Genomic DNA, 15,563 nt, shown 5'->3' on the forward strand with positions numbered 1-15,563 from the left:
CTCCCATTCCATAGGTTGTCTTTTCATTTTGTTTATGGTTTCCTTTGCTGTGCAAAAGCTTTTAAGTTTAATTAGGTCCCATTTGTTTATTTTTGCTTTTGTTTCCATTACTCTAGGAGATGGATCCAAAAAATATTGCTGTGATTTAAGTCAAAGAGTGTTCTGTCTATGTTTTCCTTTAGGCATTTTATAGCATCTGGTGTTACATTTAGGTCTTTAATCCATTTTGAGTTTATTTTTGTATGTGGTATTATAGAATGTTCTAATTTCATTCTTTTACATGTAGCTATCCAGTTTTCCCAGCACCACTTATTGAAGAGACTGTCTTTTCTCCATTGTATATTCTTGCCTCCTTTGTCATAGATTAATTGACCATAAGTGCGTGAGTTTATTTCTGGGCTTTCCGTCCTGTTCCATTGATCTGTGTGTCTGTTTTTGTGTCAGTACCATACTGTTTTGATTATTGTAGCATTGTAGTATAATCTGAAGTCAGAAAGCGTGATTCTTCCAGCTTCATTCTTCTTTCTCAAGATTGTTTTAGCTATTTAGGGTCTTTTGTGTTTCCATGCAAATAAAGTTTTTTGTTTCAGTTCTGTGAAAAATGTCATTGGTAATTTGATAGGGATTGCATTGAAACTGTAGATTGCCTTGTATGGTCATTTTGACAATATTGATTTTTCCAATCCAGGAACATGGTATATCTTTCCATCTGCTTGTGTCATCCTCAGTTTCTTTCATTACCATCTTACAATTTTCAGAGTACGGGTCTTTTGCCTCTTTAGGTAGGTTTATTCTTAGGTATTTTACTCTTTTTGATGTGATGGTAATAAATAGGGTTGTTCCCTTAATTTCTCTTTCTGATCTTTTTTTGTTAATGTATAGAAATGCAACAGATTTCTGTATATTAATTTTGTATTCTGCAACTTTACCGAAGTCATTGATTAGCCCTAATAGTTTTCTGGTAATGTCTTTAGGATTTTTTATGTATAGTATTATGTCATCTGCAAACAGTGACAGTTTTACTTCTTCCTTTCCAATTTGGATTCCTTTTATTTCTTTTACTTCTCTGATTGCTATGTCTAGGGCTTCCAAAACTATGTTGCAGAAAAGTGGTGAGAGTGGGCATCCTTGTCTCGTTCCTGATCTTAGAGGGAATGCTTTCAGCTTTTCACCATTGAGTATGATGTTACCTATGGGTCTGTCATATATGGCCTTTGTTATGTTGAGATATATTATCTCTATGCCCACTTTCTGGAGGGTTTTTTTTTTTTTTAAACGGTACGCGGGCCTCTCACTGTTGTGGCCTCTCCTGTTGCGGAGCAACAGGCTCTGGACGCGCAGGCTCAGTGGCCATGGCTCACGGGCCCAGCCGCTCCGCGGCATGTGGTATCTTCCCAGACCGGGGCATGAACCCATGTCCCCTGCATTGGCAGGCAGACTCTCAACCACTGCGCCACCAGGGAAACCCTCTGGAGGGTTTTTATCAGAAATGGATGTTGAATTTAATCAAAAGCTTTTTCTTCATCTGTTGTGATCATATGGTTTTTATCCTTCAGTTTGTTATGGTGTATCACGTTGATGGATTTGCAGATATTGAAAAATCCTTGTGTTTCTGGGATAAATCCCACTTGATCATGGCGTATGATCCTTTTAATGTACTGTTGGATTTGGTTTGCTAGTATTTTGTTGAGGATTTTTACATCTATGTTCATCAGTTATGTTGGCCTAATTTTTTTTGTTTTGTTTTGCGGTATGCGGGCCTCTCACTGTTGTGACCTCTTCTGTTGTGGAGCACAGGCTCTGGATGCGCAGGCTCAGCGGCCATGGCTCACGGGCCCAGCCGCTCCGCAGCATGTGGGATCCTCCTGGACTGGGGCACGATCCCGTGTCCCCTGCATCGGCAGGCGGACTCTCAACCACTGCGCCACCAGGGAAGCCCTATGTTGGCCTAATTTTTTTTAAATAAATTTATTTTATTTATTTTATTTTTGGCTGTGTTGGGTCTCTGTTACTGTGTGCAGGCTTTCTCTAGTTGCGGCAAGCGGGGGGCTACTCTTCATTGCAGTGCGCAGGCTTCTCATTGCAGTGGCTTCTTTTGTTGCAGAGCACGGGCTCTAGGCTTGTGGGCTTGGTAGTTGTGGCTCGCGGGCTTAGTTGCTCCGTGGCATGTGGGATCTTCCCAGACCAGGGCTCAAACCCATGTCCCCTTCATTGGCAGGCAGATTCTTAACCACTGCGCCACCAGGGAAGCCCGGCCTAATATTTCTTATTGTACATTTTAAAAATCAGATCTTAAATTTACCAGTGGTGTTGGTGGTATATCAGTATTTTGTCCATTTAATGTTTTCTGCTGAAACAGTTTGATGTATATTTTGTAAATCCTGTTTTTCATAGACTGTTTACTTAAAGAAAATTTTCTAAAGAAAATTAGAAAAATTTCTTTGTACCTCAGTTTGTTCCAGAAGTATTTAAGGAGGTTATTAAATTAGAAGTTGTTTATAACTTTGAGTTTATTAAGCTTAGAATTCAGACATGAGTAATGTTGTCAGAACTTTGATTTTTCTCATGTGTAACTTGTATCATTTTTTAGGCAAAATGTTTCATGGATTTCAAAGCTGGAGGCACCTTGTGTCACATTCTTGGGGCTGCTTACAAATATAAAAATGAACAAGGATGGTAAGTTTTTGTATTTATTTGCATGTTTTGCTGTGATTGAAGTTTTTGTATTGAAGTTTTTCAATGTTAAACCTGTTCCTCCTTTGTGTGGTGTTAGAGAATTCTATAAGCACGTTATGATTAATATCCAAAGTATGTTGTCTTTTATCTAGAGCCCTAATTTACTTTTTGTCTACATCCAAGAAAAATATCAAACAAATGTTGCAGTTATTATTCAAGTTATTTTTCATATATGGTTGTATGTAGATAATAGATGAATGTGCATTATTAGCAAATTGGAAGGTAGGCTCACTGTGAAATACATAAATGTGTATTATAATATGCTGAAAGACACATTATATATTGTTTTATTGATTAAACGAGCATGAGAGTTTGTTGTTATAAGAGGGTAGCTTTCTGTTTTTCAGTTCTGTTTTCAGCTCTGCTGTTGCAGCTCTTGCCAGAGTATTCCCTGATCTAGGATTGACAGCATGTCTGGGTACTCTCATATATGGTTTGTACCCTCACTCTGGTTTCCCATTTGGAACTTTTTACTGGTTTTCTTGTTCAGCTTGTATCTCTTCCAAGTCCGACCTGGACTCTTGAGGACAGAGTGTCAAAGTGAAATGTCTTTTCCTAAGTCATTGTGTAACTCGCTTTGTGTGCCAGTACAGTGAAATATTTTTATCTGAAAAGATTTAAGATGGTTTAGAAGGATATGTAAAATAAATCGTCTTTAAATTAAAAATGGGGCCAAAAAAGAAGTCAAGGATAGAGTTAGAGACTTTAAGAGGAATGAGGAGTAAAAGTTTTCTTCTCAGATTGTACCAGAATTATCCTCTTTCCAGTATAATTATACACCAATTGCAGTACACACCTTCCCCATCTCCTGTGACTTATACACTTGCAGTGAGTGGATCACTTATGTTCCAACAGTGCATGTTTTAGTAATTGCCCACCCATTTCGACATCTGAACAGTGGGCTATCATCTTGATACTGCTTCTGACTTGCCCCACGCCCAACATACTGTTCTGAACCTTTGTTTTCCAGTCGAACCTCACAGTGTAGCTCCAGAGTTTGTTGGTTTCCTCATTATGGCCATTCTCTTTTCCTGTTGTTTCTTTTTGTTTCTGCTTTCTTACTTACTTCCTGCTTCCTCTTAGGTTCCAGTGATATCAGGATGGAGTGTCATGTATATGAGGTTGAGTGGGAACACCTGGTAATTATTGGTATATTTGTGAATAGACAGTACAGATTAAGAGTCCAGAATTAGAGGGACTCCCCTGGTGGCACAGCGGTTAAGAATCCGCCTGCCAGTGCAGGGGACACAGGTTCAAGCCCTGGTCTGGGAAGGCCCCACATGCCGTGGAGCAACCAAACCCACGCGCTGCAACTACTGAGCCTGCGCTCTAGAGCCCGCGAGCCACAAGTACTGAGCCCACGTGCCACAGCTACTGAAGCCTTCATGCCTAGAGCCCGTGCTCTGCAACAAGAGAAGCCACTGCAGTGAGAAGTCCGTGTACTGCAACGAAGAGTAGCCCCCTCTCGCCGTGATGAGAGAAAGCGCCGGTGCAGGAACAAAGACCCTATGCAGCCAAAAATAAATAAATACAATAAATAAATTTATTTAAAAAAAGATTCCAGAATTAGTGTGTTTGACTTTGATCTTTCTGGATGTCTCTAAATAGTGTTAAAAAAAAAAAGGAATGTCTTATTTGTAGTGGTTTTTTTCTTTTCTTTTTTAATAAATTTATTTATTTTATTTATTTATTTTTGGCTGTGTCGGGTCTTCGTTGTTGCCCGCACGCTTTGCTCTAGTTGAGGTGAGTGGGGGCTACTCTTTGTTGCGTGTGTGTGGGCTTCTCATTTGGGTGGCTTCTCTTGTTGCAGAGCATGGGCTCTAGGCGCGCGGGCTTCAGTAGTTGTGGCTCACGGGCTCTAGAGTGCAGGCTCAGTAGTTGTGGCGCACAGGCTTAGTTGCTCCGTGGCATGTGGGATCTTCCCAAATCAGGGCTCAAGCCCGTGTCCACTGCATTGGCAGGTGGATTCTTAGCCGCTGCGCCACCAGGGAAGCCCTTATTTGTAGTTTTTCAAGTGTAGTTATATATAACCGAGGGACACCAAGAAGGATGGTTTTGACATACTGTGGAAATCCAAAAACATTTCCTGAAGGAGAGATTAAATGCAACCACGTTCAACCCAGTAACAGAAAAGTAAATGTCAGTGCCCTCTTGTAGAGTGATTAGGACCTTGTTTATTTTCTTACAGTTCTAAACAGGTTGCTATATGTTGTAATCATAGTCAGTGCCATTCAAAGAGATTATTGAATGAAAATATTTTGTATTTTATTAGTTTTGCTTGGCAGTGGTAATCTGGGTTCAATGAACATAAATTTTAGGATTAGTCTTTTTTTAAAAAAATTATTTGGCTGCACTGGGTCTTAGTTGTGGCACGCGGGATCTTTGTTGCGGTATGTGGGATCTTTAGTTGTGGCATGCGGACTTCTTAGTTGCAGCATGTGGACTTCATAGTTGCGGCATGCATGTGGGATCTAGTTACCTGACCAGGGATCGAACCCAGGCCCCCTGCGTTGGGAGCATGTAGTCTTACCCACTGGACCACCAGGGAAGTCCCTAGGATTGGTCTTAATATGAGAAGTAACCTTTTATTTTTCCATATAACACTATTTGCTACTGACACTTATTTCTTACAGACAAGGTCAGACCTTTTTGTTTAAGTTAGAATGACACTTTTCTTTCTACCTTAAGACTTGATTGTTCAACTTTTATCTCCTTCTTCAAAGTCTCCTTCAGATTAAAATATTTTGTTTCAGTTTTTTTTTTCGTGGTATGCGGGCCTCTCACTGTTGTGGCCTCTCCTGTTGTGGAGCACAGGCTCCGGACGCGCAGACTCAGTGGCCATGGCTCACGGGCCTAGCTGCTCTGTGGCATGTGGGATCTTCCTGGACCAGGGCACGAACCCGTGTCCCCTGCATTGGCAGGCGAACTCTCAACCACTGCGCCACCAGGGAAGCCCTTTGTTTCAGTTTTTACCACAGAAAGTCTCTGGCAGTGGCTTTCAACTTTTAGGCATCACTTGGAGTCCTTGTTAAAAATATAAATTACTGGGCTTTATGAACATAGAGTGTCATCTACTAAGCTTGGCGTGAAAACAGAATCTGCATTTTCAAGAAGCACTCTAGATGATCCTAAGACCACACATTGAGAAATGCTGGTTAGTCAGGTTGTCATTTAAATGAAAACGTGGTTTAGATCTTTTAACTTGTGAAGAATTATCCATTTTGATAGCATAGTTTAAAACACTGTTTTCTGTTAGTCATCTAGCTTTTTAATTAAAAAAAAATACATATATATTTACACACACACACATATATATATAGAGAGAGAGAGCGCTCCGTGCAAGGGTTCAAACCAATTTCCTTATCCTCAAAGTCACATACCTAGTGGGATATAATTTTTTAGTCCACTTTTGTACAGTGGACCTCCCTCTTCTTCCCATATGGGACTACCTATTTCCAGTCTCTTATATCTAGGCTGTGTACCATTCTTTTGGGATGCAGCATACTAGACCTCTTACTGGTGATGGTCTTCAGACTTTTATAGCTTAGCCTCATTAAACAAAGCCCCTTACACTCGAGGCCAACTTTGGTCACCTCCCATGCAACTGTTTGCTGTACTGTTGCTATTTGCCTTGCCCCCAGCTCAGTGCATTTTTGTTTTGCCTTTTAGAAGTTTGCTTCTGAGGCCCTTTACACCGCTTTCCCAGGAGTTAAAACTCATTCGCTAGGATTCATTATTGATTAGTTTTATTCAGACTTTTTTATGCATGTCTGAGGATGAGGAGAGAACATCTCTAACTATATTAACAAGAGGTAGCGAATTTAGAGCAATACAGCTAATAAGGCCTTTTTGACAGACATTAGGTATTGTCTTAGATTGAAAGGCTGCTGCAAGACATTGCCCAGCAGATTACCAGAGGAAACTAAAGCAGAAGACTTATTAATTAATTAATAAACCCTCAATGGAGAGCTTATATTTACAGCCTAAATGGCCCAAAGTTTTAAGTCAGAAAGAAAGAAAATGTGTTCATATGTAGTCTCTCTCTGTAGGTCTTAGGGTAATAATATCTCTTTCAATTTTTTTTTCCCCTTTTCTAGAGCCCTCCTATGAGGCCTGCCCAGTGCTAGCTTCACTCTGAAATTGTCAGATGGAATCATAATTGTATTGTTTCTTGTTATTTCAACTGAAGTTGAAATAACAAGAAACATAATACAATTGCCAAATCATCTTCAAACAGAATTGTACTAATTTATTGTCCTACCAAAATGTATTGAGAGTGTACTTTTTCCCTGGCCAATAGTTGTATTTATTTGTATTACCTCACCTTTTGATCTTGGCAGTCTGTGATAGAGTCAAAAAAAAGGTTTTACAGTTTTAGTTTAATTTGCATTTCCCTTTTGGGCAGGTTTGAGCATCTTTCTATATTATAAAAAGTAAAGTTTATTTGAATACCCTTGGTAATTTCAGAATAAGTCAAAATCTTTCAACTAAAGGTTATACTGTATTTACCTGATTTCTTTATTTCAAGTTTTCTTAATATTCATATATGTACTTTTGCTTACCTAGCGTACTGCAGATTGAGGAAAACTTTAATGTGTCATGTTATCAAATCATTGTTTGGGAAACCATTTTAGTTTATTATTATGGAAAATATAAACTATACATAAAAGAAGAGAGTAATATAATGAGCTGCCATGTCTAATCATGCATCTTCAGCTTTATAGAATTTCATCTGTAAATACTTCTCTGTGTATTTATTTCTAAAATTAGATTTTAAAAAAGCATAATAACAGTACCATTATCATAACCAAGAAAATTATCAATAAGTTTTCAATGTTATTAAATATCTACTTAGTGTTCAAGTTTCCCTGATTATCTCATGAACATTCTTTATATTTTGTTTGAATCAGTATCCAAACAAGATTCATACGTTGCAGTTGGTTCATATGACTCTTAAATCTGTTTAAAAATTTCTGATTTTCCTTCTCTTTCTTCTTTTCCTCGAAAATAATTATTAGTATTTTTTACAAAAACAGCTTGTCTTGTAGAATTGTATTATGTCCTAGATTTTGCTGATACATCCCTAAGAAGATCATTTACCACAGTCTTCTTAATTTCTAGTAAAGTGATAATTAGATCTGGAGGTGTGGTCTGATTCAGTTTCTTTTTTTTTTTAGCAGCAATACTTTATAGACAGTGTTGTGTTTCTCCATCTGGAGGCATATAATGTCTGGTTGTTTCTCTTTTTGTAATGGACAGTTGATGTTCAATGCCTAGAGTCATCTTACCTTTAAAGTTGTAAAACTTACCAGGTGACAGTATTCTAATTTTGAAAAAGATTAGAATGTAGATATTCTAATGTGAAGGTATAGATCCTTACTGTTATTCAGATTATTCCTTGTTAGAGACTTTTTCTGTCATTCCTTCTTTATTTATTAGCTGGAATACTTTTCTAAAGAGGAACTTCACTCTTCAGCAATTGGAAAGGCAGAATGAATTCTTGATTCTTTCTGTGTTAACAGATTCATTTAGTTTTTAATCTCCATTTGCAGACAAATCCACGCAACCCTATTTTAATTTGTTTAATGGTTGCTTTCAAACTATTTCTCAGATTTCTAATAGAGATAATTATCTTCAGCTCCAGTATCTGAATCATTTGTTAAGGAAGCAGTTTCTCTGTGCATAGTAAGTAAAGTCTTCTTTTTTTTTAAATTTTATTTATTTTACTTTTGGCTGTGTTGGGTCTTCGTTTCTGTGCGAGGGCTTTCTCTAGTTGTGGCAAGCGGGGGCCACTCTTCATCGCGGTGCGCGGGCCTCTCACTGTTGTAGCCTCTCTTGTTGCGGAGCACAGGCTCCAGACGCGCAGGCTCAGTAGTTGTGGCTCACGGGCCTAGTTGCTCCGCGGCATGTGGGATCTTCCCGGACCGGGGCACGAACCCGTGTCCCCTGCATCGCCAAGCAGGTTCTCAACCACTGCGCCACCAGGGAAGCCCTAGTAAGTAAACTCTTTAAGTAAGCAGTTCTGTAAGTGATGCATTCCTGGATCTAGTCCTGTATTATCAGAAGCCCATGAAAGAGCAACCCCTTCTTTAGAAAGGGGAGACACTCAAATGTCTCTACTTTTATTGTGCTGAAAGAACCAATGGAAGGCTGTCAGCTGTAATAGTGTTGTCCTGGTTAGTTGGTTGCTAATCTGCTGTCTTGCCAGTTAATGCAAATTGCTTGGAATTTCTGACCTACCCCTTCCTCAAAAGAGGTTAGGGAAGGAGGATACTCAAAAACTTAAAAAAATAAAGGGGGGTGGTGGTGGTGAGATTTAAGGAAAAGTTCTGTGTACCAAGGATAAATCAAGATACAGTTATCTGGGATGGAGGTCCCTCTTATCTATAAATGTTATTTTAAAATCTAACTAGTCCTATTCTGAATTACCTATATCTGTGCTTTAGTGGACACTTTGCTTAGTTTCTTAATTGGCATTACTTTAGGAAATGTTTCAGTCTTAGCACAGTAATGAAAAAGTCATAATAAATAAATATTAGACCTTGGTCAGAATAAAGCCACACATTCCATTATCCACAGGGCTGTATAGGTCAGAAAACCTGGTCCTTGTGCTCAAGGCATCTAATGCAATGTCTTACCAGCAAAATGACTGGGGCTGTAACAGCAGGTGCACATGATGTATTAGTAACATGAAGGAAGACAGCAGTAGCTTCATAGAGGAAGAGACTTGAGGACTGATTCTGGAAGCGATAGTATCAAGCCCATTGAGTGGGTGGTGACATTCTAGAAAGGCTGCAGAGTTAGAAATGTTGGAGGTGTGGGGAGCATTGCAGGATAAAACAGGATGACCCGAGGATTAAGAGCATGAGCTCTGGACTCAAACTGCTTAATCCTAGTTAGTGCATGGTAGTAATGATTTTAAAAAAAAGTTATGACCATGATTAACATTTATTGATCACTTACTAACAGATTAAGCATAAGCACTCTGGTAAGCTCTTAACATATATACTTCATTTAACCTTCACAAAAACCCTTAGGGCCCATTGTACTCATGAAGAAATTGATCCTTGGATCAGTAAATCACTCAAGACTACATAAGGATGGGATCAGGATTAGAACCCATAGCAGTTTGACTTCACAGCCAACACTCTCAATCACTAAGCTATACTCCTCTCCCTGGAATTAAAATGGAACAAAAGTAAAGTAAATGTTGAATAAAAAATCATGAGGAAAGAAGCATTCAGATTTGTAAAGATTTAACCCTATGGAAATGACTAAGAATAGGCAAAGACAACACCCCCATGTTATGCTTGAGTACTTAGATAAAGAGACATTGAGGAAGGATTTCAAATAAAGGTAAATAGACGAATTTTACCACATTTGGGACAATAGTAGGCTCTAAGAGAATTACAGGCATTGTTGAATTTGAACAGATGACTTTTAAGCATATGTAGATAGACTTTCCATATACTTGAAGAATGGTATAGTAGTTCAGTGTCTTTGGATCTGTGGACTGCTGTGTGATGTAAAATATCTTAGGTTTAAGGAAAACAGGGGATGCTTCTTGGAATTCGTAGATCATTTTGACTGGAGTAGATCTTAATGTCATAAAATTTAATGTTTTATGAAGGTGTTGACACTGATTTCTTATACTGCTGAGAGAATATCATACATTTTGTAGAGTGCTATTTTAATTTCCAAATCTTTCCAACTCATTTGCATTGGATATTAAAACTAAGTTTTCACTTTTGTTTAAGGTGGGAGACAAATTAACTGATGATTTTCTTCTCTTACAGGCGGAGGTTTGATCTACAGAATCCATCCCGAATGGATCGTAATGTTGAAATGTTTATGAACATTGAAAAAACATTGGTGCAGGTAACTCAAAGTTAGATTATTAAATTTTTTTTCCTTTAGTGTACTTTCAGTTCTAAGATTGGCTTTATTAGATTGCCAAAAGATCAAAGGAAGGAAAGTTTTCTGAAATCTATTGTTATATTATTTTTGTGGGTTTTGGGGGATTAGAGCTACAAAGAATGACTAAAACTTGTCATTTATAGAATATTTTTTCTTAAACTTTTGGTAAAATAATCTATGATATTTTTCTTTATTAATTTCACCTAATCCATTATTTGAATCTTTCATATTTAATATAAGTATTCTCTCATCCTGCTAGTCCCTTGTGTATACAGTCATTTTCTTTCTTTTGTTTTGGATTTGTTTCATGGTTGTACCATAAATATAAATCTTATTTCCCCAACTAGATTATAACCTGGAGAAGAGAACACTTAATTTTCTTCTTTTCTTTCTTAGTGTTTTTATTGATAGGTAATTTTTAGTGATCACTGAATAACCTTCCTGGGGAGAGGCAGCTGGCAATTCTGCTAGGTATTATCATTAACTTAATGCCTGAAACTTGTCTCACAGACTATTAACTTGGAGAAATAACTGAGTGGTTTTTGTTTTTTGGTTGATTTTTGATGATAGTTTGGGGAGTTAATATGCATGTTTTAATCATTGCTATTTATAAGATTAGAAATGGGGGAAAAGAGCTATAATCCACAGTTTTGATATTTTAAGTAACTTAGATGATGAGCCAAAATGGGCATCCCTCCCCATGTATTCTCCCCCAACCTCCACTTCCCAGGTTAGGTGAAAATGCTACATTAGACTTAGACTGTTAAGGTAAGTTCAGGTAAATTGACTACGGGGATTAATTTATCAGTATGGTACCTTAATGAAAAAGATAATGAATTTCTCCAGGTCACGAGTCTCAGCAGTGTTTTGTGCAGGTGTACCTAGCTGCAGAGAAGGGATCTGGGAATGGCATTAAGTGGCCTGCTGAACACCTAGGTTTTATATTGAAATACGACTTTTACATTCTCTACCAAAGTACGTCTTCCTATTTTAAGCAGTATGGCTTTGAGTGCCAACTTTTGCCATTAGGGTAAATGCATAAATAATGTGACATTATTTCAAAACCAAAAGAATTTCAAAATCTGTTCTTTTATCCTCAGAGCAATTGTCTGACCAGACCCAACATCTACCTCATTCCAGACATTGATCTGAAGTTGGCTAACAAATTGAAAGATATAATCAAACGACATCAGGTAATATACATGATCACTTCAGAAGCCTTGTGTAGTATAAATTTCTTGTGAATCTCAGCTATAATACCTTTTGATATCTGTATATATATACATTAAGTGAAAGTTTTCTCTCTTTTGGTTCTTACAGTACCAAGTTTTCTTTTCTCTCCACTCACCTCCAGTTCTTAGCCTAGAATAGCATTTTCCCCCTAGCATTATTGAGATATAATTGACACATAACATTGTGTAAATTTAAGGTGTAGAGTGTGATGATTTGATACATGTGTGTATCCTAGAGTAGCATTTAATAAAGTCGTTGGTATGGATTCATCATAGTCTTACTATGAAATATGTTTATGTAGAGTTAAAGAGACCAGCATACTGTGCATCACCATAATTATAAAGTCAAACAGAGTGAGAGCTGGTGACACAGTTCTTGGTAGGAGGAGATCAAATATTACCTCAAGTAAACCTGCCTCCCCCCGTTATATGTATTGTATTTATATTTGTAGCTTTGAAAAACTGACTGGAAAATTCTGTTTTCCCCATAAGCTTACCTTGTCTTGGTTTACATGTACCAGTGCTATATTCTGTCATCTTCACCTCCTTTCTCTAACTTCATTTTAGGCGAAGACCTTGCATATTTATGCATGTGTAGGTCTGTGACTACATATGTGGCTAAACTGTAAGCAAACTTTTGTCATGGTAAAGTAGCTGAGGATGCTCAGAAGATAGTTTTTTGAAATATCATTTGAATGACAGTTTTACCAATTCTTAGAATTAGTTGAGAAGCCTCATGAAATATCTGTCTTTTTTCTGCTGCAAGAGAAATTGCTGGTTGAATTATGTTTTAGCATTTAGTAAAATATCTTCCAAGTTCTCAAAGCAAATATTTCTAATATTGGGTTGGCCAATAAGTTCATTCGGGTTTTTGGTAAGATGGTACGGAAAAAACCGAACTAACTTTTTGGCCAACCCAGTACTTTTTAAAATTGGAGATTTAGTACAGCCTTTTTTCTATGTATAACATCTGGACCAAAGAGAAGGGTAATAGGATTGTGCCTTCAGTTCAAGCAGTCTGAAGTCCACTTCCTTTTTTTTTTTTTTTTTACTAGCATATGACTTTGAACAAATCACTTAACCTTTTCTCTTTTAGACTATCTCTTTATTGGAGTGACTGTCAAGTATAGCTTAATTACAGGTGGAATGTTAGAGGGCATAAGTGGAACAAGTTAACAGGCTGGTTGTTGATTTCAAGCTGAAATTATATACTGTTATTGCTACCAAATCATCCTGAGAAAAGTTTATGTATTTTCCTACAATTTATACTGAACGTTTATCGCTGTCATATTTCTTATTTTCTAGGGATAACCTCCAGTGAGATATAAAGATCTTCCCGGTTTCATAGAATGTTAGGGAAGAGATCCTAAAAGCTAATAATAATACCATTATTGAATACTGATGATCAGGCGTTTGCTCAAGCATTTAAAATGCATTAATAACTCCATTGATTGAGCACTTACAGTCTGCCTGTCACTGTTGTTAGCTCATTATGTCTGTTAACTTAGTCCTAACAAAATTCTTGTGAAATAGGTTTTATTGTTACCACTCTATTTCACAGAAGACACTGAAGCACAAAAAAATGAGATACTTGCCCATGTCATGTTAAGTAGTATATGGTGGAGCTAAGGTGCAAACCCAGGCCTGTCTGATGGACTCCAGAGGCCAAAGTCCTCAACAGTGTGCTCTTCTGACTGTTGCCTCGCACATTAGATGTTGACATCCCCTTCTCAGCCACTCCTCTGGCTGTTAAAAGTGTGCTCAAACACTTCTAGTGATTAAGAATTCCTTGCCTTATTTGGTAGCTACTTCATCTTTATTTATTTATTTATTTTCTTAATCTTTAGATAGCCCTAAATATAAGAACTCAGAGTTTTCTTGCAGCTGAAAATAGCATTATTATGTTTTTCTAATTGTAGTATTTAGTAAATATTCATTGTCAAAGACAAAAATTAGGTAATATGTTAATGTGCTACTTACACCTGATTTTAAGACTTCTCATCATTCTTATGGTCTCTAGAATGAGCACTTTTGTGTCTGAATGACTTCCAAGTCATGTTCTAGACTGTATGTAGTATTATAGCTGTGGCCTAGCTAGAACTTGACTTTAGCATTCTAACATTGACTTAAATCAACAGACACATACATGCTAGAGTGAAGTCAAATGTCCATCCTGTATGTATGTAGCCCTAGGTTATGTCTCATGGCCATAAACTTGCATTGATTTACTTCAAGTAATATTGATAATTTGTGATGACTTTGGAGTAACTTTCAGAATTAGTTGGAGGTATTCAAATTACTGATAAGGTTAGCCAGAGAGAGAGAGAGAGAGATACAAAGAGAATTAGCTGGGGACTTCCCTGGCGGTCCAGTGGTTGAGACTTTGCCTTCTGTGCAGGGGGTATGGGATCGATGCCTGGTTCTGGGAGCTAAGATCCCACATGCCTCGCGGCCAAAAAACCAAAACATAAAAAACAGAAGCAATATTGTAAAAAATTCAATAAAGATTAAAAAAAATGGTCCACATCAAAAGAAGTCTTTAAAAAAAACAACAAAGAAAATTAGCAAAGAGGTATTTGTATTATTTTCCTATTCAATGATGTAAACTGTGTCTGGATAATTTATTTTTGTTTTTTCTTGTTAATCACCATCCCTTTCCTTGACTAAAAATAATGAAAATATTATAGTTTTAAAATACTGCTCTCAAAAAAATATAAAAAGTAGAATAATGCCTTTATAATTCATAGGCAGTTTGCATCTGGTGAGACGTCTCATAGTTTGTTTGCCATATGTTTTATTTTTACATTACTTCTTCATTTGCTTTCCAGGGGACATTTACTGATGAGAAGTCAAAAGCTTCCCACCACATTTATCCATACCCTTCCTCACAAGAGGATGGTAAGTTAGTTTTTGGTTATGAACTGATAAACTGATACTTCACTAGATTTTAAATTATATTAGCAGAGGTTTAAATAATATAACCAGCTTTAAAAAAATAAGAGACTTTCAAATATTAAATAAATATCATAGATGATTTAAATTTATAGTTTTTTTTTGCTGCATTAGGCTTAGCAAACTAATTCTGTGATGTCCAGTTTTCTGATCATTAGACTTATTTCTTTGTTGGTAATCATTATCTGGGTGTTAAGTCTAGGCAAGCCTTATACATTATATGTTAACTATGTTTATGTTCGCTATATCTCTTGTGTTCTGAAAATTAAGAAAAATTGCAAGACAGAAGAACATCTCTTGGGAGGATTGGCTTACTGACTGTCTAAACAGGGCACCTCAGCAATATTTTTTAAATTAATTAATTAATATTATTTATTTTTTATTGGTCTCAGGCAACCAGCTCTTGGTTTCATTGAATTTCTCTAATGCTTTGCTCTTTTCTATTTGATTGCCACTCTGATCTTTTATTTCCTTTCTGCTGCCTACTTTGGATTGAATTGTTGTTCTTTTTTTTTTTAATTAATTAATTTATTTTTGGCTGTGTTGGGTCTTCGTTGCTGTGCGTGGGCTTTCTCGTTGCGGGGAGGGGGAGCTACTCTTCGTTGAGGTGTGTGGGCTTCTCATTGCGGTGGCTACTCTTGTTGCGGAGCACAGGCTCTAGGTGCGTGGGCTTCAGTAGTTGTGGCTTGTGGACTCTAGAGCACAGGCTTAGCAGTTGTGGTACAT

General features: G+C 37.3%; 1 protein-coding gene across 1 annotated transcript in view; it reads left to right on the forward strand.

The window, feature by feature from the left end:
* SMARCC1 (SWI/SNF related BAF chromatin remodeling complex subunit C1) overlaps positions 1-15,563 on the forward strand; it is a 179,421-nt gene that overhangs the window by 27,188 nt on the left and 136,670 nt on the right. Inside the window, exons 3-6 of the mRNA XM_081247501.1 lie at positions 2,591-2,676; positions 10,533-10,614; positions 11,754-11,846; positions 14,714-14,783. Coding sequence (XP_081103627.1) covers positions 2,591-2,676; positions 10,533-10,614; positions 11,754-11,846; positions 14,714-14,783 — 331 coding nt within the window. The remainder of the gene's footprint in view (positions 1-2,590; positions 2,677-10,532; positions 10,615-11,753; positions 11,847-14,713; positions 14,784-15,563) is intronic.

Source organism: Mesoplodon bidens (assembly GCF_964165515.1).
Source record: "Mesoplodon bidens genome assembly, chromosome: 10".
NCBI lineage: Eukaryota > Metazoa > Chordata > Mammalia > Artiodactyla > Ziphiidae > Mesoplodon > Mesoplodon bidens.